Source organism: Elephantulus edwardii, unplaced genomic scaffold (genome assembly GCF_000299155.1).
Source record: "Elephantulus edwardii isolate Elephantulus edwardi_28Jun2011 unplaced genomic scaffold, EleEdw1.0 scaffold00183, whole genome shotgun sequence".
NCBI lineage: Eukaryota > Metazoa > Chordata > Mammalia > Macroscelidea > Macroscelididae > Elephantulus > Elephantulus edwardii.
Genome location: NW_006399933.1, coordinates 4,280,245 through 4,307,742, shown reverse-complemented (window position 1 = coordinate 4,307,742; position 27,498 = coordinate 4,280,245). Strand labels below are relative to the sequence as shown.

Here is a 27,498-nt window from a genome sequence, read left to right as displayed (position 1 = left end):
TTCAGATCAACCACAGACAGAGAACATATATTCAATTATTTCAATGCTTTAAATTTGCTAAGATTTGTTTTTGTTCCCAGAATGTAGGCTACCTTGGTATGCTCCTATGGTATGTTATCTTGGTTATGTCATTTGAAACAAATATGTGTCCTGCTTTTTATGGATAGTATTCTGTTTAATTATATTTTTAACCCAATTAGAGAAAAATTATGAGAGAATTGGGACAATAGCTAGGGAATTATTTTTAAATTATTATGGCCATATGATGTTACTGCTATTTAAAATATGAAGTATATTCTTTTAAATATGATACTAAAATATTTTCAAAATATTTGATACAAGCTGAGATTTACTTCAAGAAAATATGGGAGCAGAGTGAATGAGAATAAAAGTGAAAAACTAAGGAAAACCGTTGAAGTTGTGAGATGCATATATGTTGAGTAATTATATTTTCCTATTTCTTTTACATATGTATAAAAATTTTCAGTTAAATAATACTCAATATCTATTACTAAAATGAATGAAAAATGAACCAAAAATACTCACTTAAAAAGTTTAAATGATATTGCTATTTATTATATACCTATAATTCCATTTTTCTAATTTTGCTGCTATCAGTTGTTCAGATAAGGGTCTGAATTCACTGTTTTTAAGTGACATGGATGTACCATGGACTGCCAGGAAAACAGATTCATCCTAGAGAGGGTTAAACCAGGCTGCTCCTTGGAGGCAAGGATTCTGGGGCTTCGCCTGACATACTTTGGACATGTTGTAAGGAGAGACATGTCTTTAGAGAGGGACATCATGCTGGGTAGAGTAGAAGGACAGCCCAGGAGGGGAAGACCCTCTATGAGGTTGATTGACTCTGTGACTGGGGTAATTGGGATGGGTGTGTCAGAGGCAGTGCGATTGGCACGGGATAGAGCACGGTTTAGGGCTGTTGTACATAGGGTCGTTATGAGTCCCAAACGACTCGACGGCACATAACAGCAACAACAACAACGACATAATACAGCATAACAATTTGTCTCATGATGTGCAAATTTAGCATCATTAAGGACTACTTCCTCTATAGAAACAATTTATATATTACCCTCTCTATGTATAGTATATATATATATATATGAAGAGATTAAAATATTATTTTTTATTTATTTACCAAAGTCAATATTTCCAATATTATACTTTTTTCAATTATGGCCTAAACATTGATTTGAAAATATTTTTATTATTAGGACTGCAAAGCCCTTTTCTTCCTCTCCCGGTATGGCTACTGTGTGTTTTTTCTTTCTGCTCTACCTCCTTTCCCAGAAATAGTTATCTGAGACCCCAGACCACTTCCCTATCTTGTAGAAAACATCTGAGAGCATCCCCTTCCCCAAGTTCATTGTAAGAGAATATAAAACGCCTCTCTAACTTTTAGTGCGGGTTGGTCTTCTGCTTGAGAACCAGCCCGGCAGTTTCTTCTCAATAAACTGTCTTTCTTGGCCTGAGCTGGTTGTCCTTCCTAGGCAACCTTACAATTTTACAAAATAATAAAAGTGCTTGAATTAGCATTAATCTATTGTACAACAGAAAAGAAAGTAAATAACAGCTTATATAAAAATATACAATTTTGCATTGGTTTCATAAATAAAATAATTCAAGAGTATAAATCAATTCATTTAAATCTGATGTAGAAAATTTCCTAAATTATTTCATAGTCAATATGACTGATAATCACATGAAGGACTTTATGAATATAATTGAAATTATCTACTAACTAGAACTAATTAAATATGCATAGAAAAGGAGAATAATACACACAATTAAGTGAGATATAATCTTAAGGAAATTTAGAGAAGAAGGCATTATCTATATTTTAAGCCATGGTGTAATTATTATTTGATGAAGTACTTAGAAAATACTGCTTCCTTCCTTACCCTCTCCCTGGAAGAAGATACACTTTCACAAAAGGGTCAGAATAGCCGTTGTTATCTCGAGGAACAAGGTTTCTTGCTTGGAGAATGTGTATTATGAGATTTCCAAGATCATAGTTGATTTGAAGCTTCAGGGGATAGCAACATATTTGTTATTGTATAAAACATTATATGTTATCATTTAATTTTTAACACACAAACAACTCTTATAAACACTATGAGCCCTCATTTCCTTTTACTTGAAATTGAACAGACTAGTTAAGGTCTAGTTTAATTGAAGGCTTCCAGACATTTCTTTTTCATTCTTAATATGTAATTGTCTTCATGGAAAATGAATAAGCATTATAGAAGAAAAATGGATGCGTTTGAGTTGTGTTGTTGGAGAAGAGTACTGAATAACCCATGGAGGGCAAAAGAACACATATCTTGGGGAAGGGACAGCCACAGTGCTGCTTGGAGGCAAAAATGATAAAGCTTTGCCTCACACACTTTGTTAGGAGAGGCTAGTCCTCAGAAAGAGACAGCATGCTTACAAATGTGGAGGACTGATGAAGTGAGGAAGGCGTTCAACCACATGGATTGACACAGTGACTGTAGCAATGAGCTCGAGTACGTCAGAGACTGTGAGCATGGCATGGGAGAGGATAAGGCCCAGATCTGTTGTTCAGAGGGTCACTATAGTTTGTATTCGACTCGATGATATCTAATAACTACCACCTCATGATGAAAGCCTTGGTTAGCCAGAAATTAATTCAGAAGGGAAAAAAAATGTAATGAATAATATTTATATATTTGAGCGCTTCTAAAGATAACCACTGGAACTTTGAAATTAACTACCTTGTAAATGTGTCAAAAATTTTCATTTTAATTCCTCCAAAAAAGTAACACAGATGTGAAAATCTTATTTAAGAATATATATACTAATATTGAAGTACAAGAATAAGAATATTAAGGAATGAATCCTTTTATCCCTGCTTACATGACACCATAGGATGTTAAATCTTCAGCTTCTCTTTGTTGTCCTGGTTTTTTTTCTAATATGTGAAAGAGTTTGATAATAAAATATTATCTTTAATTTTAGAAGCTGAAGGGGAAAGAAGATACATTGCCTCTTAGATACATGCAAGCTGTTTCATAATTTCACTGAAGAGTTAAGCATTTACAATACAAACATTTGTAGAATTATGAATAATTCAACATAATTAAATTAACTAATGTTTCTCCTTCCAAATTGAAAGATTCTTTGGCATCTTCTCAAATAAGGTTGAATTTCATTTGATGCTGTTTTTTGTTTATCAAATAACAGAAAGGTAGGAGTCTACATTTCAAAGGAGAAAAGTTTAAAAAATATTTTTATAGTTCATATAATATGGATTTTCAGTGATTATACTAAGGTGAAGTAGTAATTTAGGTCAGTCAAATTTTTATTTAAAATTTAATAAGTGAAAATAAATGGCCACTTTCGCAAATTTTGGACTTGGTTTCTTTACTTGGTAGAAAATTAATCTTCAGCTGCCTTAGTCCACCAAGAAAAGTTCAAAGTCATTCTAATACCATGAAAGCATATAAAACATTAAGAAGAGAAGAGGACAAATAGGAAGATTTAGAACTGCAGTCACAGCTTGTTGTAACAGGACTGGAATATATAATGTGAAATAATCTGTAGCCAACTTTAAACAGCTTCTAAATATTTAATTAAGGACATGATATCTCTCTTTCTCTGCCAATGTTACAGTCCACTTAATGGATGATGTACACAAGTAAATCTTAATTATTTTCTTGTTATTGATATTAAGGCTTGCAGTCTTCTCCAAATGAATACTTTTCACATTTTACTCTGTGAGATGTTAGAGAACTTTTAGAGTTCCTCAGGGGTCACTAGTCAAAGAATAGGGAATGTTCGCAGACATTCATTCCTCATTCAAAACAGCCACTGTGCTGATAGACACATAGCTTGTTGTCCCTGCCTAATGCTTGGAATAAAGTTGAAACAAGAAAAATAAATTTAGTAATAGTCAACATCACAACCATAAGGAATGGCCAAGGAGCAGCAATATTCTTCCTTGTATGATTTTTTTTTTTTCTTCTAGGAACACCCCTCATGTTTTTGTATGATTATTTTAGAATTAAAATCTTTGCAAAGTCTTTCAGAAGAAAAATCATCCAGAATGGGCTGGAAATGCAAACATGACTTGCTGTTTCTTTTCACTCTCTAGAAATTACTACCTTCAAATCATGATCATTTAATATTATGTTAATTGTGTCCTTTTATGTGACATTTTCTCTGACCAAAAAAGCTTTATAAATTTTAAAATTTATGCTTTCTTTCATAGTAATGTTAGTGCCTAACTGAACTTACTTCTTTTTTAATTTTTACTGCAATTTTAATCAAAGTACACACAAAAGTTGGATTTTCATTTATTCATTGTTGCACATTTTCCTGCCTACCCACCTCCAGTTCTCTTAAAAAAAATCATTCATTGTTGCATAATTTCCTCCCTCCACTCATTCCAGTCCACTTCACTATGCACCTCTTATTCTGGACTGTTGTCATACAAACAATGTCTAATCATATATTTAGTGTGCTTTTTCTGTATCATTGAATGCACAGCTTCCCTAATTTTATTTTCTCTGAGCAAAAATAAGAAATACATTTTAAAATAAGGCATAAGGACAATTAAGCATTCACAAGAATGTCTTAAAAATTAAACTTTTTTCTGGTTATAATCATGACAATTTCATAAATTACAAATAATTAATGAGCAAGGAAAGAAGAAACTTTTAAAAAGGAACTTTCATACTTTCAGGAAAATATGCCATTTTTTAAATGGACATTCACCAAATGTAAAGGAACAGGCACAGAAGATAATGACACTGCTTGGGTATCAGATAGACTTAAAAGTATAAATTTTCACAGGCTTTTGTTATTGTGTGTTGTTGAGTCAGAATCGACCCATAGTTGATCCTCAAGTCGTTTTCAGAGGCAGTAAATCGCATAAGAGGAGATATGCACTCCCTTCTCCCATGGAGCAGCTTGTGGATTTGGGATTGCAAGACAGCTTCTTAACACTAGGGCACCAAAGATTTTCATAAAAAAACATATTTTATGTAAAAATAACAACTATTCTATAAATTACTATTTCCCTTCCCAGTTCTGTATGTGTTATAGGCTAGTTTTAGTAAAGTAGAAAGGATCTGATTCTGTTTACCACTTTATTAGACCAGTGGAAAAAAGAGTAAAAAATTAAAGTATAATAATAACTTTTTAAAATTCCATACCTGAATTTCCCCTGTAATTGGATGAGATACAACCTTTGTTGCATCAGCGGGCTGCAATATTAAAAAAAACAATACATATTACATTACAGATAAAATTTCAATCATATTTATTATTCTATCTTCTAGCTGAAATTCATTTCTATTTGGCCAGAGCCCAGTGCCTGGCAGACATATTTCTTCCAATTGACAACTTCAGAATATACATTACTCAAGACATACCTAAATTTATAGACAAAGAAATCTGTTTTCCATTTTGCTAAGCCTGTTTTGGAATTATAATTTTACATGCATTTTCAGTCATTCCAAACGATGCTCAGTTCTCACTAAAGAATTTAACTCTTTAAAGGCTTTAAAGATCTATATATTTCATAAACGCATTGCTGTTGAGAGGGGATCAGCTGACCTCTCCACTGTGTTTTTAAGACTGTAAATCACTCTGGAGGGGAGATTACTGTCATTCTCCCACAGAGTTGCTAGAGAATTGGAACTGCCTGCCACAAGGGTAAGAACTTTAGATTAACCAGCACAACCCTGTCTAAGCTACTGGTCCATTGTTTTCCTGTCTAAGATTCTTCTAGGTGGTATAGGATAGGACTGGTTTGTCAAGCATTGCTGTATAGAGGTAACTTGTGGTTGCTGTGATGCTGACCACTGTGACACTGATGTGCCAAATGTGGTAATTAATGGTCACCCATGGTGGACAGTGTTTGCTGGAGCTTCCCGACTAAAACAAGCCTGGAAGCAGGAGCAGCATCCACTTCTGAAGTGTCTTGCCTCCAGAAACCCTATGAACAATGCTCAGGTCTTTCATTCATAGGGTCGCTGTGAGTGGTTTCCGACTCTGTGGCACCAAACAACAACAACAATGGAAAAAAAAAATTATCAAGTCAATTACCATTTGTAATGACTCTTTAGACATTGTAATACTATCCTATAGGTTTTCCAAGGCTATAAATCTTTATAGAAGAGTGACATAACTTTTCTTGTGTAACAACTGGTGGGTTTGAACTGTGGATTTCTTATTGCCAAGAACTTCAGTTACTGAACCACTATGGCTGGGGAATAGAGAAGTTTTACATTCCCCTCCCCCCCTCAGGGCACCCTCCCCCACAGACAGCGTTTCCCAGCTCTTTTCCATAATAAAGAACTCTGATAGATAAGGACCTCTCAATAACTAGTACTCCTTAGTTAATTTCCATGTCCTCTACTATACATCCCCATTTCCTGAACAAGAGTTTCATGTTGCCTTTAAAACACTTACGATTTGATCTGGTAAACAAATTCATATTGTTGAATAAAAAACTGACTGCTGACAGGTTGTGTGTCAGTGGAATACTTGTATAAAAGGTGAGATGCTACCGATAGCTCAATTATCCAGTAAAATTTAGGCCAATATAGAATTTATCTTTCTATTTTGTAGTCTCTCATCGTTGTTAAATCAGAACAGACTCATAGCTGACCCACCAGCAGATTTTCAGAGGTTGTAAATAGCACAGGAGGAGACTGCCCCTTTTTCTCTCCTGGAGCAGCTTGTGGATTCCACCCACCTATCTATCTTTGGGTTGGCAGTGCAATTCCACACCAACTAGGACATCAGAGCTCTGTATAGAAGAAATATTTACTAAGAAAGTTAGTTTCCTTGTTACCCTTCATATACAGCCCTTTCCTATATATGTACATATGGTGGCCTTGATTTTAAAATTGACTAACAAAAGCAAGATTCAAGATACTATATAATTTAGGTTGATATATTTGTTCTACTCTTTCCCTCTATATTGTGTTCTAGAAATGAGGACAAGTAACATAAAAGAGTTATATTCCAGGTCTTGGTCTGTGAAATAACTTAGAAATAAAATGAATGATAATACCAGATGTAGGGAGATCTGGTGGCTTAGTGGGTAAGAAGAGAGGCTGCCCACTAGTGTTTCGACAATGTGAATTCTCCAGCTGCTCTGTGGGATGACACACAATCACCTCCAGTGACATTTACAGTCTTGTAAAACCTGCTGGAGGCTCAGCTACGAGTTGATTCTAGCTGATCAGCAATGAGGTTCATACAGGTCACAAAATTGCACGACATGGAATTGAACAGAACTTCTTATATAAATAGAATTTATGTTGGTGGAATTGAACAGAACTTCTTATATAAATAGAATTTATGTTGTATGATATAATTAGATTATAAAATCTTAAAATATATTTTTACATTATAAGCTTTAGAGGAAAAAGAAAAAGTTCTTTTCCTTTATTCATATGGTATTCTAGATGGGTTTAGAATTTGCATTGATTTTATTTACTCATTAGCAAATTAATCAATGAAAATGTTTCTAGAAACTTTATCATAATACATGCTGAAGACAAAGAAAGGTACTATTATCTACAAGGCTACTGTTTAAACCTTTAATGATGAAAATTTTGAACTAAGTGAAAAATAACTGAAAATTGAACCAAAATTTTAACATTCATCTAAAACCACAAAACTCTTAGTAAAAAGCATAGAGATAATGCTTTAAGATATACTTTTTTTTAGAATGGATATTTTTAAATATGGCATCAAAAGCATGAACAACAGAAGGTAACATAAATAAGTGTAACCTTGGACTTATACTCAGGAACTCTGATATTAGCAGTCAGGCAATCAAAAGACGTGTTGCACTTGGAAAGTCTGTAATCCAAGATCTCTCCAAAGTGTTGAAGAGCAAGGAAGTCAGTTTAAACCCTAGGGCAAGCCTGTCCTAAGCCATGATCTTTTCAATTATTTGCTCTACATGTGAAAGTTGCAGAGTGAATAAAGTTTACAGTAAAAAGCAGAATTGATGACTTTGGTGATGCTAGTGTTCTAAATATTCAATGCACTGACAAGAAAACAAGCAAATATGTCTTGGTGAGGGTGTAATCAAGGTGATGCATACTTTCTTAGAGGGAAGGATGGTGAAACTTCGTTTCAAATATTTTGGGCAGGCTGTTAAAAGAGTCCAGTCCTTGGAGAAGGACATCAGGCTTGGAAAAGTGGAGGGTCGGCAAGCAAGGGGAAGGCCATGAATGAGATAGATTGCCATGGTGACTATAATAATGGGCTCAAGCATAACACATGACAAAGATGGCATCGTATAGTGTAGGATTCTAATTCATTGTTCATAGGGTCACTAAGAGTCAGCATTGACTTGACAGTACATAACAACACTGTATTAAAAGCTCACCACTCTTTCATTCCTTAAAAATCCAAAATAATATTTACAAAAGAATGCAAAGGTAGCACCTTGAATACAAACAAGTCCAATATTATACAACAACAATAAAAAATAACTCATGAAATATCATGGATTCTGCAAAAATGTGTTACGGTATGTAGAAATACATGGTCTGGTATATCTTGACCAGTTTGTTATTCGGAAGAAAAACTTCTATTTTTTAATAAACCAGAAGAAAAAAAACATATAGCTATATTAAGCTTCTGGCTTGGTGGTCTGAGGAGGAAAGGAGTTGAACTTGTCTCACCTTGCTGCTGCTGTGTTTCTTTTTGCTCACTGAGGGTGACCCTGGTTGGCCCGGGCTGGGAACAGAACTGGACCCTGCTGATGTAGGTCCCGAGTGGACATGCGGTCCTTTCTCAACGACGGATGACAGAACAAGCGGCGACTGTTGGAGAGAAACCTTCTGGAGTTCCGCTGCCAATTGCTTAGGATCCACCCCTGGAGATTTCGCTTTATCCACTACAACAAGAGGAAACAGCTTTACACATTCTTCCTAAGTGTAAGAGCTAAGTTCTGGGGATAAAGTAAAACCACTCCTTACAAAATGAGCTGAACTTAAAAGACATAAGTCAATTGCTCCTGTGTGCATACATCTCTAAAGAAAGGCAGAGAAGAGCAAACGTAGGGATGAATTTCAAACGGGATTTGAAATCCCCAATATATCTTCATAATAGTTGTAATGTTTTGTATAGAGAAGAAAACCTCTGAATGAATGAAGAAATATTATATTTTCTCCAGTGGAGCATGACTTGTAGAATCAGCTAGTTTTCCTTCTTTGAATTATACACATCTCTTTCATAGGGTTGCTATGAGTCGTCTACGACTCGACGGCACTAAACAACAAAACAACTTTCTTTGAAAGGGGAATTTAAAAGAACATATATACATTTGTTGGCATATTAAAACTCCTGCTGGACTTTCAGCTCCATTTAGTGCAATATACCTGATCCAAAGAATTGTGGTTATAAAATAATAAGTAAGCATTTGTTAAACATAAGAGAAAAAATTTTTTTTTAATTTTAAGATTGACATAAATATATAAAGTATATTCCTTATTTAGGAAAGAATGAAATATTTTTCATCACGGAATTATGTGTTGATTTGAAAGTGACAAAACTCATATATGTTAAAAAAGAGCAATAAATTGTAATCTAAAATTATCTAAGACCCTCTAAAAGTGGTACAAGTAGTAATGAGGTCAGCTGTGTCAGAGATGGTGAGGTTGGCTCAGAAGAGAGCAAGGTTGTTCTTAGAGTCATTATGAGTTATAGTAGACTTGAAAGGACATAACAAAACAACATAAAAGAGAGTCATCGGATAAAGCCTTTGAAAGAATTGTTGACTCCTACAGCAAGGACTGTAAAGGTGTTCCTTTAATGGGCTGAACGTACAAATCTGCATGTCTCTAGAATGTTAAAACCATAACTGTAATATGTTTGATTTAATTTCTCTCTTTGTAACTTTACCTTGTCCATGTCTACATTTTCTTCTACTACCATATCAATGGGGGTCTGGCAGAAGGACTTTGCCAGCATTTGGGCATGCCGGGTTGGTAAGACCCTGAAAGGTCATGTCCTGCCTAGGGTCTTGGGAGATTTAATGTCAGCTGAATCTGGACTCTAGCTCCTTGAGGCATGGCAGGTTTAAGGGCTCAGAGCAATTTTGGTGTTCTTTGGGCCCCACGTGGGAGTCAGAAGAGCAGGGGTTGGCAGAGCGGACATGCCAAATGAACTGGGGGTCTGGTGGAAGGACTTTGCCAGCATTTGGGCATGCTGGGTTGGTAAGACCCTGAAGGGCCCTTGGGCTTGCGGCCCTCTGGCCAGTCTTTCATTGTTTTTGTTCAGACGTTCCTCTAGGTCATATAGTCCTGGTGTCCAAGTTGCCATACAGTGGTCACTTGTGGTTGCCGTGAGGCTGAACACTGTGATACTGATGTGTCATATGCGTTAATGGCTGGTTACCCAATGTGGACAGAGAGTGGAGTGGTGCTCCCCAATTAAAACAAGCTTGGAAGGAGGAGTGGCATCCACTTCCATAATAGCTTGCCTCTGGAAACCCTATGTACTTAGAGAGAGGATGAGAGACACCCTAGTGTTTGAGGACTCTCCTTCAAAGGGTTGCTATGAGTTGCCTGCAACTCATCGGCACTTAACAGCAACAACAACAACAATAACAACTATATCAACTTTAAAACTACCTCTACATCTGTAACATTATCTTGTTCACGTCTCTTTTTTCTTATACAACTATATCTACATTAAAATTACCTCTACATTGGGAACTTTAATCTTACAGAAGAAACTAGTTTACAAGTCTAATAATGTATTTGGTCACAACCCTATCTAATCTAAGATTAGAAGAACTAGAAGAAAGGGTCACAGTAGAAGGGCCCTGACAGAGTAAGATAAAAATGAGGACAAAACTCATATTCTTAAAAAGTCTAGACCTACTGAACTACTTAAGAATATCAGATTCTTTGAGAACATAATCCTGAGATACTCTTTAACTTTGAACTGGAACTATCTCCTTGTGTCACCTATTAGAATATCAAATAACGTACGGTCCACAAAATATATGATATTAATCAAGACTATGGTATTCTGTTAAAAACAAAACCAAAACAAAACAAATGTATATGTGCCTTAAAGGTCAACAAAATGGGATGACAAGGAGGGAGGGGAAACAGAGTACTAGGAACAGAATCACCAGGGTGCAGTGGAACAAACTGTTGACACACGGGGAGAATGTAATCAATGCCGCTAGACACTTTGTGTAGAAATTTACAAATAGGATCCTAAGTAATGGCATCAACTTTAACCCAAAATGCCACAAAATATTATTTAAAAGACAAACAAACTATGATTCTACTTTATTTGAAGTTATAAGCACATTGCGTCCACCTACCAGCTTTTGGGGGTTCATGAAGCTCCAGGTGCTGGGAATTTTCAGAATCTGATAGCATATTGAGGTCCCTAAAAAATGAAAACACAAAGTTAGGAGGGAAATTGAGGAAGCCTGGGGGAGATACACCTTTCCCACCAAAATACCCTGAATATTTTATTTCAATAGGTAAATGAGAAGTGGTTAATGATACAAAGCAACCCCAAAGCATGCTCATCCTTCTAACCCAATATTCAGTTGCAATGCTGTTCAAAGTCAGAGCTGATAAAAATGATTATTTAAGGTGAAATCTTTATGGGCTAATTATAAATTTATTTTTCAATACTCTATAAATCAATGACATCTAAACGGGTTTAGGCTTTCATTTGTTTGAAACATGTTTCAATAAAAGCATGAAAGATGGGAAACTATGGACATTATCAGAAAGAAAAGGAACTGAATTTTTTCTTTGCTTCAGAGTTTGATTCTGAACACAAGGTTTCTAGAAAACCTGTATTCACTTTATTTTCTAACTGGCAAAGGTTCCACCTTAACAATTTTAAATCAAAACAGCCATGAATAGCCAAAGAATGGAAACCAAAAGATGGGGAAAAACTCACAGTCTTACACATATTTCTGCTTCCCCACTTTGCTGATTAATTATACTTTGTACTTCTTCATATGTTTTAGAAGTCAAAGGAATTCCATTCCATTCCAATACTTGCATCCCTAAAAAGACAAATTGGAGTGGAACATCAAATGTGTATCATTTCTGGTCTGAGTAACATGAGCCAAAGACAACATTGCTTTTCTTTAAAAATCAACTCAGCACACCATTTCAGAGAACATAAATTCCAAGATTTCGGACACAATAATACCATTAATTGACTTACCTGAAAATGAACTCATTACATGCAAAATTCGTACTTTGGAAAGTATAGAAATATCAGCAAATGCATGCATTTTGTTCACACTTCTTTATAAAAAAAACCCCACATTATCCAGTTCATATTTTTAAAACAGTTTTATACAGGAAAGAACCAATTGCATTCACTCATTAAAATTTTCCCTGGTGAAAAAAACTAGTAGAGTGTAAATTTCTGTTTCTTTTGTGGAATGGGAGGTAGTAGATAAGTCTTCCAAAGTTGTGGCAAAAAGTCTTTCATTCGTGAAGCTTCCTCAAGGAATTTTATACAGCTTCAACTGTTCAGATACATCAGATTTCCACCTTGTATCTTTGAATAACAAGTTAGATATTTCTGAATAGAAGAGTGGCAGGCATGTTTCAGACAGGGCCAGTTTCATATGGTGTAACCTGTGTATCACTGTAGGACCCAGTGCTTAGAAAGACGCCAGGCTGCTTTAATGTTCTTATAATGTCTGAATAAAGCAACTGGTATTTTCATTATCTGACCCTGCAAACGATGAAGCTGACTTGCCTATAAAAGGATCTTTCCTTCAATGTATAGAAACTAATTGCATTTTAAAAGAAATAAAGTATCATAATTAACATTTCAGCATAATATCTAGTTTCTTATGTTCGTTTTATATTATGTGTTAAATATTTTGTCTTATTACTAGTGGGTGTCATTGAGTCAATATTTGACTCATGGCAACATCATACGGCAGATTAGAGCTGTCGCAAAAGATTTTTTAGACTTTATACAGAGGCAAACTGTCAGCTCTTGAATCAAGTAGTTTCCATTTGGGAGAAAACCATAAGAAATCAGGACCTTAATCCGATGGTACATGGACCTTTTAAAATACTTTAGAAGGGTATATTAGCAAAGCTTACCTACTGCCAAGTGTTGCTCCATGAACTGGATACAAATTAGGATAAGGTATGGAGCTTGGGAATTAGTGAGTGCTACCAGCTTTCAGCTGAGAAAAATGTCTTAATGCCATAAGCAGGCAATAATTTATTTTTAAAAGAGATAACCATTGACAAATTGGAAATTCAGAATTTTACAACGTCAATGTGGAATTCTCTGTTGTTCAGTTTGAGTACACAAAGAAATTCTAAGCATGGCATGATTGAGTACTTGAACATTTTAATGATTATGATCTATATTGGTATGCATAATGCCAGTTACTAACACAAAGAAAGTTTATTTATTTTTTTACCCCAACTAGGATAAAAAGCAAATGAAGTTCATAAAAATGCTCACAAGAACACAAACAAGAAGGACTTTTCTATAACTTACTCCAAGAAACTTTCTCTTCAGATGGGCCTTAGGTTTATTTCAACAATCCCATGCTGTTATACACATAAAATAAGAAAATTATGTAATGACAGTGACAACCATACTGAAGAAAAATAAAACATACAAACACACAGAATGAAGAAAATAAAGTGCACATTTTGGGTTGTTGTTCAGGAAGAAGAGTACACATATTTATGAACAGACAGCTTTGAATAGAAACAAATTTGTTTTGTTTTAATCCAGAATTATACTTTCATGTTTCTGCAGAAGTAGATTTTATGAAAGGAATGGTCTCTTGCAATTATCTTGGTTAGATTTACTTACTCATTATTTAAATATAAAATAAAGGGGCAAATATATAAATGATCATTCTCTAGTGAAAACAAACAGAAATGGATTATAGTCATGCTGTTGTTGTTATGTGCCATCTATGCTTGTGACTAATAGCTCTGAACACTGCTCTATGACACACCTACCTCCATTACCCCAGTCACTGAATCAATTCATCTCATTGAAGGTCTCCCTTTCTTGCATTCTCCATCCACCCTCCCAAGCATGATGTCCTTCTCCAAGGACTGGTCCCTCTTTACAACATGCTCAATGTATATTAGACAAAACTTCAAAATCCTTGCATCCAAGGAGCAGCCTGGCTTCACCCTCTCTAGGATGAACCTGTTTGTGCTCTCTTCTCCAGCACCACAGCTTAAAGGTATCAATTCTCTTTCCATCATCCCTGGTCATCATCCAGAAATTGTATCATTTTTAAAAATGTTGAGAAAATCATAGTTAACTGAGATTTGATTAAATATATAGCCATTGCCGTAGATTACATGGTCTCTCACCATGACAGAAGAGTTGGACATTTCCTCCTTTCAATTTCACAGCAGAGGGGGTAAATCTCACACAAGAATTTGGTGCATTCAGTTCAAATAATTGTTCCTGTCCTTAATTTTGGGTTGCTGTCCACCTAGGTATCAGCAACTAACTCAAGGAAATAAGACTATTTAAAGCTTCTCACCTTTTGCTTCTTTAATCTTCTTCTATTCCTGTAAGAACTATACTAAAATAATTAAAACAATTCCTAAATAACTCACTTGTATCAAGAGATGGTTTAAGTATTGTAAGAATGGATTATAGTGTTATTTCAAATATATGAGAAAACATTTACAAATTTCTGAACACTATCTTAAAATAATATATACATAAATTCTAGAAAATTATTGCACCCTAGGCAGCTTTAATGGAGTCATATTTTATCATCTAAAAGATTTTTATAAAAGCATTTTCAATCTTAAAATAGCTTTTTTAAGAATCCCATATTTTAGCAAACATTCCTGGAAGGCAGTATACAGCTGAACGGTTATGCTTATCAACTAGCATGATAAGTGAACATTTACATTTTCTTATGTAAATATTTTCTGAAGATAATAATACCATATTTTATCACTCATCAAATAGCAAAAAATTTGATATTTTGAAAATGATAAATGTTGACTATATGTGAGGACAAGAGACCATGAGTTTAACAAGGAGATGATATTTGTTAGATAATTACTCCCATTTATTCCACTCTATGACACAAGAATAGTATGACCAAGACAGGAGGCAAAGTAACAACTGATTATTTACAATTTATAAACATATAATTATTATAATGGGAATGCAGAAAAGAACAACTATTCTGGTGGCAATCTGGCAGAACACCATTAAATTACAAATGCTTTATGACTCAGAGAATCTCCTCTTGGGTATATATTTGTAGAAAATGGGAACTATCAGTATAAGCGGAAAATAATAGTGTGGTAAGTGCTCACTATGGGGACACTAGGCAGATGCTGAAAGAAACAGACTATAATAGATGTTAGCATTAGCAAAGTGGATTCATCTTAAAGTAATTTCCCACCTAAAAACAAGAGTTGGTTTTGTGGTTTTTTTTTTCTATTGGGTTACACAGCATTTATGAAAAATAGCATATAATTGATAATACAAATAATAAGAAAATTTTTTTAAACCAAAGAAGAATAAGAATACAACTGAAATATAACAAAAATTCATTTTCGTAATAGCAAAATGATATTACATATTTTACAATGAAGTGACAGTTATAAAATAAATTAAAATAATGCCATGAAAAGGAGAAAAAATGCAAAAGGGAAATGATATGGAAAGAAATGAATAAGGGCATTAATAAGTGAATATAACAACAGAGGAGGCAAGTCCACATGAACAAATGAGGCCGATGTGCTGCTGGGAACTAAGAGTCTGATACACTGTGGGGTTTCCAATACCCAATTAAAAAGATACTAAATCATGTACATTTTGTCGTTTTTCATCTCTCTACTATATGAAGAATTGACACCTTTGAGCTGTGGTGCTGAAGAAGAGTATTGAATGTACCATGGACTGCCAAGAAAACAAACAGATTCATCGTAGAGAGGATTAAACCAGGCTACTCCTTGGAGGCAAGGATTCTGGGGCTTCGTCTGACATACTTTGGACATGTGGCAAGGAGAGACAGGTCTTTGGAGAGGGACATCATGCTGGGTAGAGTAGAGGGACAGTGCAGGAGGGGAAGACCCTCTATGAGGTGGATTGATTCGGTGACTGGGGTAACTGGGATGGGTGTGTTGGAGGCAATGCGATTGGCACAGGATAGAGCAGGGTTTAGGGCTGCTGTACATAGGGTCGCTATGAGTCGCAAATGACTTGATAGCACATAACAACAACAACAACAACAACAACAACTATTATCATTAATAGAACCAGCAGCCAGGAAATGAAAAGATGAGTTGCACTGGGAATGTCTGCTGTCAGAGACCTCTCCAAGATACTGAAGATCAATAATGCTAGTCTGGAGACTAAGATGTGCCTGATACAGTCCATGGTCTTTGCAATTACTTGCTATGCATTAGAGAGCTGGACAATGACCAGGGATGATAGGAGGAGAATTGATGTCTTTGAGCTGTGGTGCTGAAGAGTGCTGAATATTCCACAGACTGCTAGAACAAACAAGTTAGTTCTGGAGAGGGTGAAGCCACACTGGTCCTTAGAGGCAAGCATTCTGACGGTTTGCCTGACATACTTTGGACATGTTGCAAGGCAGCATCAGTCCTTGGAGAGGTATATCATGCTTGGGAGGTGGAGGGATAGTGCAGGAGAGGAAGACCCTGGATGAGATGGATTGATTCAGTCACTGGGGTAAAGGCGATAGGCCTGTCGGAGACAATAAGATTGGCAGGGGATAGAGCAGGGTTTAGGGTTGCTATGAGTTGCAGGCAACTCAATGGCACATAACAACTATTATCATTAACCAAGTGTCTAGACAAACATCCTTAATTTGAAGAGGACTCAGTTTTTGGTGCTGAGTCAGTTCCTGTTCACAGCATCCCTGTGTGTATCAGAATGCAGCTCTGCGTCGTCTTCACAATCCACTGTGCATAAGCCCATCACTGCAGTCACTATGCCAATACATAAGGAGCTCTGGTGGCCTAATGGGGGAGTCGCACTGTCAACACAAAGCATGTGGTCAGAATCTACCAGCTGCTTTTTGAGAGAAAAATGTAGTTTCCTCCTGTGCTATTTACAACCTTGAAAATCTGCTGGAGTTGACAGCATGTAACAACATTACATCAATCAATTTCATTGAGAGTCTTCCTTTTTTCAGATAATCTTGGAGGCAGTAATCAGAAAAAAGAAAGGAAAGAGCTCATGGTTCAAAACTGGGCAGAGTGTATATGAGGGATGTGGCCTATTTCCATTCCTTTTCAATTTAAATGAGGAAACGATCATCCAGGAAGCTGGGCTCTGTGAGGAGAAATGTGGCATCAAGATTAGAAGAAGACTCATGACACAACCTTTCTTGCTAAAACTGAGGCTGCAGAAGGTCAGGAACTGCAGCCTTTACTATGGATGGAAGCTCAACATAAAAAACAAACAAACAAACAAACAAACAAATAAAGATTCTCACCACTGGGTCAATTGGCAGCATTGATAGTGAAGAGATTGAGATTGTGAATGGCTTCAGTTTACTTGACTCTATAATCAACCAACACTTTTGGTATCAGCAGCCAGGAAAGCAAAAGATGAATTGCATTGGGAAAGTCTGCTGTCAAGGACCTCTCCAGAGTACTGAAGAGCAATGCTGTCAGTACCTGATCCAGACCATGATCTTTGCAATTACTTGCCATACATCAGAAAGCTGGACAATAAAGGAGAATTGATGTTTTTGACTTGTGGTGCTGTAGAAGAGTACTGAATATACCATGGACTGCTAGGAGAACAGACAGGTTCTTCCTGATAAGGGTAGAACCCAGGATACTCCTTGGAGGCAATGATTCTGAAGCTCTGTCTGTCATACCTTTGGAATGTTGCAAGGAGAGACCAGTCTTTGGAGAGAGACATGATAATTGGGAGGGTGGATTGACAGTAAAGGAGAGGAAAACCATCAATGAGATGGATTAATTCAGTGACTAGGGTAATGGGGGTGGGTGTGTCAGGGATAATAAGGTTGGCTTAAGATAGAGCAAGGTTCAGAACTGTTGAACTAATAGCGTCTCTCTGAGTTGCAAGCGAATTGATGGCACATAACAACTTCTCCAAGCATTACTTCTCCAAGCATTATGTCCTTTTCCTGGGTCCCTCTGACAACATACCCAAAGTATATGAGGTGAAGTCTCACAATCCTCACATTCTAGAAGTCTACCAGTCGCATTTCTTCTCAGACAGACCTGCTTGTTAAATGGCAGACCATGCTATTTACTCTACCAACACCATAAATCAAAGGCATCAGTTCTTGATCTTCCTTATTCTTGTCCAACATACACATGAAGGAATTGAAAAATCCTTAATTTGGGGCAGGAGCAATTTAGTATTAAATTGGCATTCATGTTCTTCAGTATTTTGTAGTAAAGGTCAAAAAAGCAAACAAGCATGCTTGAGATATTCTCCTTACTCGAGATTTGTATCCTATTTCCAATCTAAATTAAGACTTGTCCACAGCAATCTCCTCCTGTGTAATTAATTGCTTCTGAAAACCCCCTGGAGGGTCAGTTATGAGTGGATCTGATTCGACAATACACCACAACTGTAAATACCACAATCATAAGTATGATCTGTGAGTTCTTTGTGGCCATTTCTGTCAGTAAGGCCTTATTTTCCAAGTACCAGTCCTCTTTCTGGGAAGCCTTGCTGGGCACACTCCATAGTACTCTATTGTTCTTCAGTGACTCTCACTGACAATGTCAGAGCTCCTCCACTCTTTGCTACTGATGGTTCACTGCTTCCCCAGTCTACTACTGTCTGAGCAAACCATGTCAAGCACTCTCCATGCTATGGTGAGTCTGGAAGAGTGCCCAGCGATGCTTTCATTTGCCTCCAGTGCCTAATCGTAGCTGATGGGGAACAGGTGTGAGTTTTCTATGCTACACGATCCCTGCCACCACACACTCTCAGTCTAATAAAAACCAACTAACTGCCACGGAATTGGATCTGACTTATAGCAGATCTTCCAGTTGATTTTCAAAGGCTATAAGTTGACTATAAATGAGCAAGGAGATTGCCCATGTTTCTCTTATGGAGTAAGTGGTAGATTCAAACCACTAGTCTTTTAGTTGGCAGCACAACCCCTTACAATTTACTGACTGTGAAATTTACTGCCTCTGAAAACCCACTGGAGGGTCACCTATGAGTTGGTTCTGATGCACAAAAAAAGAACTAAGTTGTAGAGAGTTGTGATGCTAACCCAACGGTGGTATTTCTCTAGGGGTACTTCAAATCCACTAGTAATTTCATGAGAGAAAGATGAGCGCCACCCGGCTATGCACTTTATAGCTTCCAAAATTCTGCTGGAGGGTCATCTAGGAATAAGTTCTGATGCCATGATAATGACTTTGACTTGATTAATCATCAGTTACTCATAAAGTTCAATTTTAGGCTAAGGGAAATGAAAACCAGTTCATTAGAACAAAAATATGATCTAGTTTGTTCTATTTGAATTTAAATCAGTCTGAAGAATAGAATTGATGTATTGAACCCTAATTACTGAAAATCAGGTGAGTTACAAGATGACTTAACGATATCATCCATGAAGAAAGCAAAAGGTCATTACACAGACAGGAAAGAAGAAAAGACCAAAATGTATGTCAGAAGAGACTCTGAAACATGTACCAGAAAGTAAAAAGGCCAAAAAAAGGGAAGAAATGAAGAAGTAACATAGATGAACAGATTTGAAAGGACAGATCAAGATGACAAGGCAGTCTTATAATACACATGCAAAAAGATGAGGTTAGAAACTTAAAAAGGAAACACTCACGAAACACTTCATAAACTTATAAACTGAAGAAAAAAATTCAAGACTTAAATTATAATACTGAAGGGTGCTATTACCAATGATAAAAATGCAGAAAACATCGAAAAAGATAGAAGGCATACGAAAAAGAATTGAATGACACTGAATTGTTTCAGGATGTATCATATGATCAAGAACCAATGGTAATGAATGAGGATGTTCAGCTATATAGAAGGCATTAGCAAAAATGAAGGCTCTAAGAGTTGATGGAAATACCAGCTGAGGTGTTTAAACAAACTCACACAGCCCTATATATCCTCATTAGCCTAGACCAAGAATTTGGAAAACAGTTACTTAAACAACTGACTGGAGGTATCCATCTTTGCTTCAAGTCTCAAAAAAAAAGATCCAATAGAATGTGAAAATTGTGAACAATATCTTATGCAAGTAAAATTTTGCTAAAGATAATTTAAAAATTACTGGAATAGTACATCAATAGAGAAGTGCCAGAAATGCAAGCTGGATTCAGACAAGGTCGTCCAATGAGAGATATAACTGAGAATGTCATATAGATTCGGATTCAAAGCTAAGACTGTAAAAAAAAGACGTCTATTTGTGTTTTCTTGACTAGGTAAAGGGATTTGACTGTGTGGACCATAACACATTACAGATAACATTGAAAAGAATGAAAACTCAAAACATTCATATAAAACCTATACATAAGGCCAAAAAATAAGACTAAGGAAATAATCCATGATTTAGAAAAACGAAAAATATGTCAGGGTTGTAACTTTTCTCCATATCTATTCAATATGTATGCTGGGGGGAAAATAACTTAAGAAGCTAGACTATTTGAAGGAAAATGTGTCATCCAGTTCGGATGAAGCTTTATAATCTACATTATGTGGAAACCTTATTTGCTGTAAGTGAAGAGGGTTTGCGGCATTTACTGCAGAAGACCAAAGACTGTAGCCTTCAATGCAAATTACTTATAAAGAAAACAACAATTTTCGTCACTGGACAAATAGGCAACATCATGATAAATGAAAAAGAGATTGAAGCTATTAACCATTTCATTTTACTGAGATCCACTATCAACAACTATGGTAGTAGTAATAGCATTAAAAAAATAATAACAGCGTCATTGGAAAAATCTGCTTTTAAAAACATACCCAAAATACTAAAGGACAACAGTACCAGTTTAAAGACTAGGGTGCATCTAATCCAAGTCAGTCTTTTCACTTGCTCCTTGTGCATCTGAAAGTTGAACAATTAATAAGTATGATGATTTACTGCCTCTGAAAACTCACTGGAGGGTAAACTACAGGTCAGGTCCACCTCAATAGCATTGGCATGCCTTAAGTATGTAAGGTGAAGCTTTCTATCTTTGCCTCTAAGGAGCAGTTTGGGTGCACCTTTTCCAAGACATAATCTGTTTGTTCTTTTGGCAGTTCATGGGATATTCACTACTCTTCTCCAATACCACAGTTTAAAGTCATCAATTCTTCTTCTGTCATCCTTATTAGGTGTGCAGCTCTCAGCTGCACATAGCCAAGGATTGAAAATACCAGCATCAGAATCAGGCACACTTTAGTCCTCAAACTGACTTCACTGTTCCTCAATAATTTGGAGAAGTCTCTGACGTCAAACTTTCCCAGTGAAGTATAATTTCTGTTCTCCTCACAGTTGGTATCAAGTATATTGATTGTGGATCCGAGCAAGATAAAGCAACTGACAATTTCAGTCAATTTTTCCCACCTATCACATTTTTGTCTCAGTCTAGAGGTGAGAATTTTTTTCCCTTGACATTGAGATGCAATCCATATTGAAGACTATAGTCTTTGATATTCTGCAGTAAGCACTTCAATATTCTTCACTTTCAGCAAACAAGGTTATGTCCTATGTATAATTTGTTTTTGAGAAATACTGAGTGAATTCGCTTTTTGTTCTTTAATTCCAGCTTTCTGCACATTCTGTTACAGTATTTTGCTTTGTCTTTATGAACTGCCCTTAGAAACCTTCTGTTCAGCTCTTTTTAATTTAGTCTGGTAATTTTTACTGAACTAAGCCTAATACTGTAGACTATAGGGAGCTGTGATGCTAATCCAATGGCCTTGCCTCCCTGACAGTTCCAGTGCACCAAGTCTCATTTTCTCAGGGTACATTCCAAGCAGTGGAATAGCTAGCTGGGTTATACGGAATGTCTATGTTCAGAATTTTGTGGAAGTGCCAAACTGACTTCCGGAGTGGTCGTACAATTTTACAATCCCACCAACAACGTATAAGAGTTCCTATCTTGCCACATCCTTTCCAACATTTATTATTTGCTGTCACATTAAACTTTGCCACTGCTACTGGAGTGAGATGGTATCTCATTGTGGGTTTGATTTGTATTTCTCTTACTGCCAGTGATTTTGAGCATTACTTTTTATGTCTGTTGGCCATTTGAATATCTTCCTCTGTGAAAATGTCTTTGGCCCATTTTGTAATTGGTTTATCAGTTTTTTTCTTGTGGAGGCCCAGGAGTATTCTGTAAACTTTTGATATGAGACCCTTGTCTGTGATGGTATTGCCAAATGTTGTTCCCCAGTAAGTAGGTTTTATTTTCATTCTGTTGGAAATTTTTTTATGCATACAGGGAGTTAATCTTTAGGACGTCCATTCATCAATTTTATCCTCTTCAGATTGTACATTTCTGGCTGTATTTGGCTGTCTCTTTATGCCATAGACTAGGCCATCTAAGCTTGATCAGAGTTTGTCTCTGATGAACTTTATGGTTTTGGGCTTTACTATCAGGTCTCTGATCCACCTTAAATTGATTTTTGTGTATGGATCCTATTTCAGCTTTCTGCAGTAGGCAGTCCGGGTGGTCACTTCCCCATTTGATAGGTTTTATTTCCTTGCAGAATATTAGTTGACTGTAAATAGCTGGGCATATTTCTGGGTTCTCAATTCTGTTCAACTGGTCTGCGTGCCTGTCATTGTACCAGTACCGTGCAGTTTTGGTTACTACCACCATTTAGAAGATTTAGAGGTCAGGGAGTGCTATGCCTCCCACTTCATTTTTGTTTCTCTAAAGTGTTTTAGGAATTCAATTTTACATGTCTCTTCTCTTGCTTAAATTTTTGGAAGTATAGCAATTAAAAACAGCAAAGTGCAGATGCACATGTAAAATGAAATTTATTTATATATTAAAATATTCTTAACTCATTATAAAAAGACATTTAAGAAATATAAAAGAATATAGCTGAGCTGTTTGACTTTTACCATACTTCTAGGTCTAAGTACATAGAAGTACTGAAAGCACAGTGATTTTTGCACTGACATGACTAAAATGCATTTAGTTCCAATTATAAGAGTTCCAATTATATTTTGAAGTAAAAATAAGTTTTCACACATTTTACCAGTATTAGCAATCAGTAATAAAAAGTCATTGACAGAGAAATGCATGGATCAATATTGTGAAAGTGTAAATGAACAAATTATGTGTTCACAATATAAAAAAAGGAAAATCGTTGGGAATGCACTCATTATAATTGTGATAATTAAAAAAGTAAAAATCAAAATGCAAGAACTGTATTTCAAAACAAACTTAGTGTTAGTTATGTAGGACAACATACTTGGATCACATCCACTAAATCTATAAATTATTCCACATGAACATTTACAATGCTCAAGTCAAGTACATAAAAATTAGCAAATAGAAGCATGTTTTTTGTTATTCTAATTATCAGAAATAAAATTTAGAAATTACATTAATTATCTAGCCATATGACAGTATTATTTGTAGATACCATAGGAAAAAAGGAAACTTATAGAGTGGCATATCATTTTATGGTAGATAAACAACCTAGGAAAAGAATGGATAAAAGCTGATTTGATTCTTTATTTCTTTCCATTCTTTACCCCCAGAAAAGAAGCCAACAACACATTTCTACAGACACACTGAAAGGATTAGCTAAGACTTTCTAGAAGGAAACTGAATGTAGAAAGGATTGTGTTGATATTGTTGGTTGCCTTCGAGTCGAGCATGACTCACAGCCACCCTATGAACAAAAGGCCTGAAGCCCCTCTACAACTATCGACATTTATCAAACTTCATAGATGTTCCAGAGGCTTGTTGTTTAGGAAGTGGATTAAAGGAAATGGAAAATAAGCAGTGCCAACTCAGGAAAAAACTATCCCCTAAGACTGGAAGGAAATAAAGCTTAGAAGTTCTAACTGTACATGGAACAAAATTTTCTTACTCATATTGTCCAGGGAAGGTGAGATTTGTTGTGTGATGCCTTTAGAATATGGATCTCATATTCTGTAACTTTCACCAGAAGCAAAACTATTCTTTCGGAAATTTGAACACAGTTAATGGAGTGACCCACGCTCAACCAAGTATAGACCAATACATAGAGGGTCACTATAAACAAAGGTAAGGACCAATGTACAGGCAGACCAATCTTAGTTTTATAGAAAGGGTAAGTTTCCTTCTAAATATTTTCAAAGCATATACTGGACATACAAACCAAATGATGAAAGTGATTCACTTTCCCACAAATACATAGAAGTAAAATAGGAATAAATTACACTTGTGTGTCTGTCTGTCTTTCTTTCACACGCACACACACACACACACACACACAGAGTTATGTCCTTCTTGCATCTCAGTATATGTTATTGTTGTTAGGTGCTGCTGAGTAAAATATGACCCTTAGCAACCCTATGAACAACAGATCTGAACCTTGTCCTATCCTGTGCAATCCTCACACTTCCTGACACATTAGAGACCACTGAGGCAGTCACATCAACCCACCTGATCAAGGGTCTTTCTTTCTTTCACAAACTCTCCACCCTTCCAAGCATCATGTCTCTCCCCAAGAAATAGCTCCTCTTAGCAACATATCCAAAGTATGTGAGGTGAGGCCTCATTATCTTTGCCTCCAAAGAGAACTCTAGCTGCACCCTCTCAAAGGCATATTGTTTGTTTTTTTGACAGTCCATGTTCAGTATTCTTCTCCAACACCACAACTCAAAGACATCAATTCTTCTGCCATCCTTATTCACTTTCCTGCTCTCAGATCATGGTAAGTGATCAGAAAGACTATAGCCTCAATCAGACACACCTTAGTCCTAAAAGTTATATCATTAGTCCTTAATAATTTGGAGATGTCCTTAACATCAGACTTTCCCAGTGTAATTTGTCTACTGATTTCCTGACTGCTGGTACCAAGGATGTTAACTATGGATCCAAATAAGATGCAATTGTTGACAGTTTAAGTCTTTTCTCCATCCATCACCTCAAATGCATCTCAGTATATTGTTGTTGTTGTGTGCCATCGAATTGCTGTGATCCACAGCGACTCTATGTACAGAAGCTCTGAACCTTGTCCTGTCCTGAGCCAGTCTCACTGACACATCAACCATCAATGTCAGTTACTATATCAATCTATCTCATCTGGGGTTTTACTCTTCCCAGAATGATGTCCTTCTCCAAGGAATGGCCTCTCTCCTGGCTGAAGTATGTGAGACAGAGCTTCAAAATCCTAGCCTCAAAGAAGAAATCTGGTTTCACCCTCTCCAAGACAGACCCGTGTGTTTTCTTGGCAGTTGATGGTTCAAGACTCTTCTCCAGCACCACAACTCAAAGGATTTGGTTCTTCTTTCATCCTTACTTCTTGTACAACTCTCTGAAGCATAACAAGTAATTGTGAAGACCATGGCCTGGAATAGGTGCACCTTAGTCCCTAGATTGACATCGTTGCTTTTCAGCACTCTGGAGAGGTCTCTGACAGCAGAGTTTCCCAGTGCAATTCGTCTTTTGATTTCCTGACTGTTGATGTTAAGAGTGTTGATGGTGGAGCTGAGCAATCAATTGTAATTGTTAACAACCACAATCCCGTCTCCTTATGTCATGGTGTTGCCAATTGGCCCAGTGGTGAGAATCTTTGTCTTCTTGATGTTGAGCTTCAATCCATACTGAAGACTACAGTCCTTGACCTTCTGCAGCAAGTAATTCATGTCCTCTTCAGTTTCAGCAAGCAAGGTTGTGTCATCTGCATAATGTACGTTGTTGAGGAGTCTTCTACCAATCTTGATGCCACATTCCCCCTCATTAAGCCCTTCTTCCCGAATGATCAGTTTTGTGTATAGATTGAAAAGGTATGGAGACAAGATGCATCCCTGACACCCTCCTTTCCTGATTTTGAACCATGCAGTGTTTCTCTGCTCTGTTCTGAGGACTGCTTCCTAGTTGGTCCAAGTATAAGTTTTGCATAAGCACAATCAAGTGTTCTGAGATTCCCATTTTCCTCAGGGTTAGCCATAATTTGTTGTGATCCACAGCTTCACAGCGGCTCCACAGGTGAAAGATGGGCTTCTGAAATGGCACTGAAAAAATCACCCGAGTCAGTTTTGAATAGACATCTGTCTAGAGAGGAAAAAAACAGGCCCTAGGAGCACCAGGCCATGAACGTCTTTCTAAATAAAACAGACGGAGTAAGAATAGCATAGCCCCTCCCTGCCCCAGAGCAGAAAGCAGATACAGAGCCCATAGCCCAGTCTCATGGTACCTCTAGAACCACACCATCTGCCTGCACTTAAGGTAGCTGGACACCAGAGGGGTCTAACTGTAATGGCTAAAAAAAAAAGCTAAATTTTAGGCTAACATCATAATGGCAATGCATTTTGAGTGAACTAGCTATAAATTTTGGTACACTGTTTAGAATATTATTCCAGTGTGATTCTGTCCTAGTCACTAATAACTGTTGACAATTTAAAATGTCCTAGGAAAGAGGTATTTATTTTAAAAAATGTACTTTTACTACTACAGTTTGCTGTGTTTAAAATTAAATTTCTCATTTAAAATAGAGAGTAAAAACATGACTAGATGAGGCAGGAGAAGAGTTTATTAATTTCATTGATTTATACACAAAATAACATGAAATGATCGATATGTAATATAATCTATTTATTTGAAGTTGAGTGGATTTCATAAGTTAAAACGTTCTCTTTGCTTATGGTTCCTTTTTGTTGGTTTTAAAATACCCAAAATAGATGTCCTCTATTTATTGCCTTTCTCATTAAATAAAATCAATAAATTAATACTAAAATATTTGAAGAACACCAGAACCAGTTCTAAAGATAAATTTAATAAAGCATTCCATGATTTTGTGTAGATCATGGATAATTAGATGATCATAGGAAGCTAGGGTAATGCATTAATGCATGAGAAAGGCTTACTTAAATACAGCCAAGCTGCTTTAAGTATCTCTACTGAATCATTAAAGATGTACAATCTCCTCCCCTGTGTTTTATTGCCTCAGAAGATCCACTGAAGGGTCAGCTGTGAGTCAGTTATGACTGGAAGCAAACTTTTTTATATTCCTGTCTTCTTTGGTGTTGCTTTTAAAGAAGTTATTTAAGTAAGGTTCACTTCTGAAACAACAGACTGTAAACTGGAAATATCACATTATCTTAGTAAAATTGTTTCCCAACAAACCTAGTTGTTACATAATGTGCAGTGAGGAGGGTGAAGGAGTTGTCACTAAGCACATGAAGATAATGTAAAGCTCATTTCATATTAAGAAATATGCCGATGTTGTTTCATTACTGAATTTTGATTCTGGTATGTCATCTCTCTCTCTCTTCTCCCCTTCCTTCCTCCCTCCCTCCTTCACTCTTCACTT

General features: G+C 36.3%; 1 protein-coding gene across 1 annotated transcript in view; it reads right to left on the bottom strand.

Moving 5' to 3' along the window:
* PCLO (piccolo presynaptic cytomatrix protein) overlaps window positions 1–27,498 on the bottom strand; it is a 445,980-nt gene that overhangs the window by 85,437 nt on the left and 333,045 nt on the right. Inside the window, exons 12-16 of the mRNA XM_006896143.1 lie at window positions 11,953–12,061; window positions 11,357–11,424; window positions 8,697–8,911; window positions 5,199–5,249; window positions 1,923–2,047 (exon numbers count right to left, since the gene is read on the bottom strand). Coding sequence (XP_006896205.1) covers window positions 1,923–2,047; window positions 5,199–5,249; window positions 8,697–8,911; window positions 11,357–11,424; window positions 11,953–12,061 — 568 coding nt within the window. The remainder of the gene's footprint in view (window positions 1–1,922; window positions 2,048–5,198; window positions 5,250–8,696; window positions 8,912–11,356; window positions 11,425–11,952; window positions 12,062–27,498) is intronic.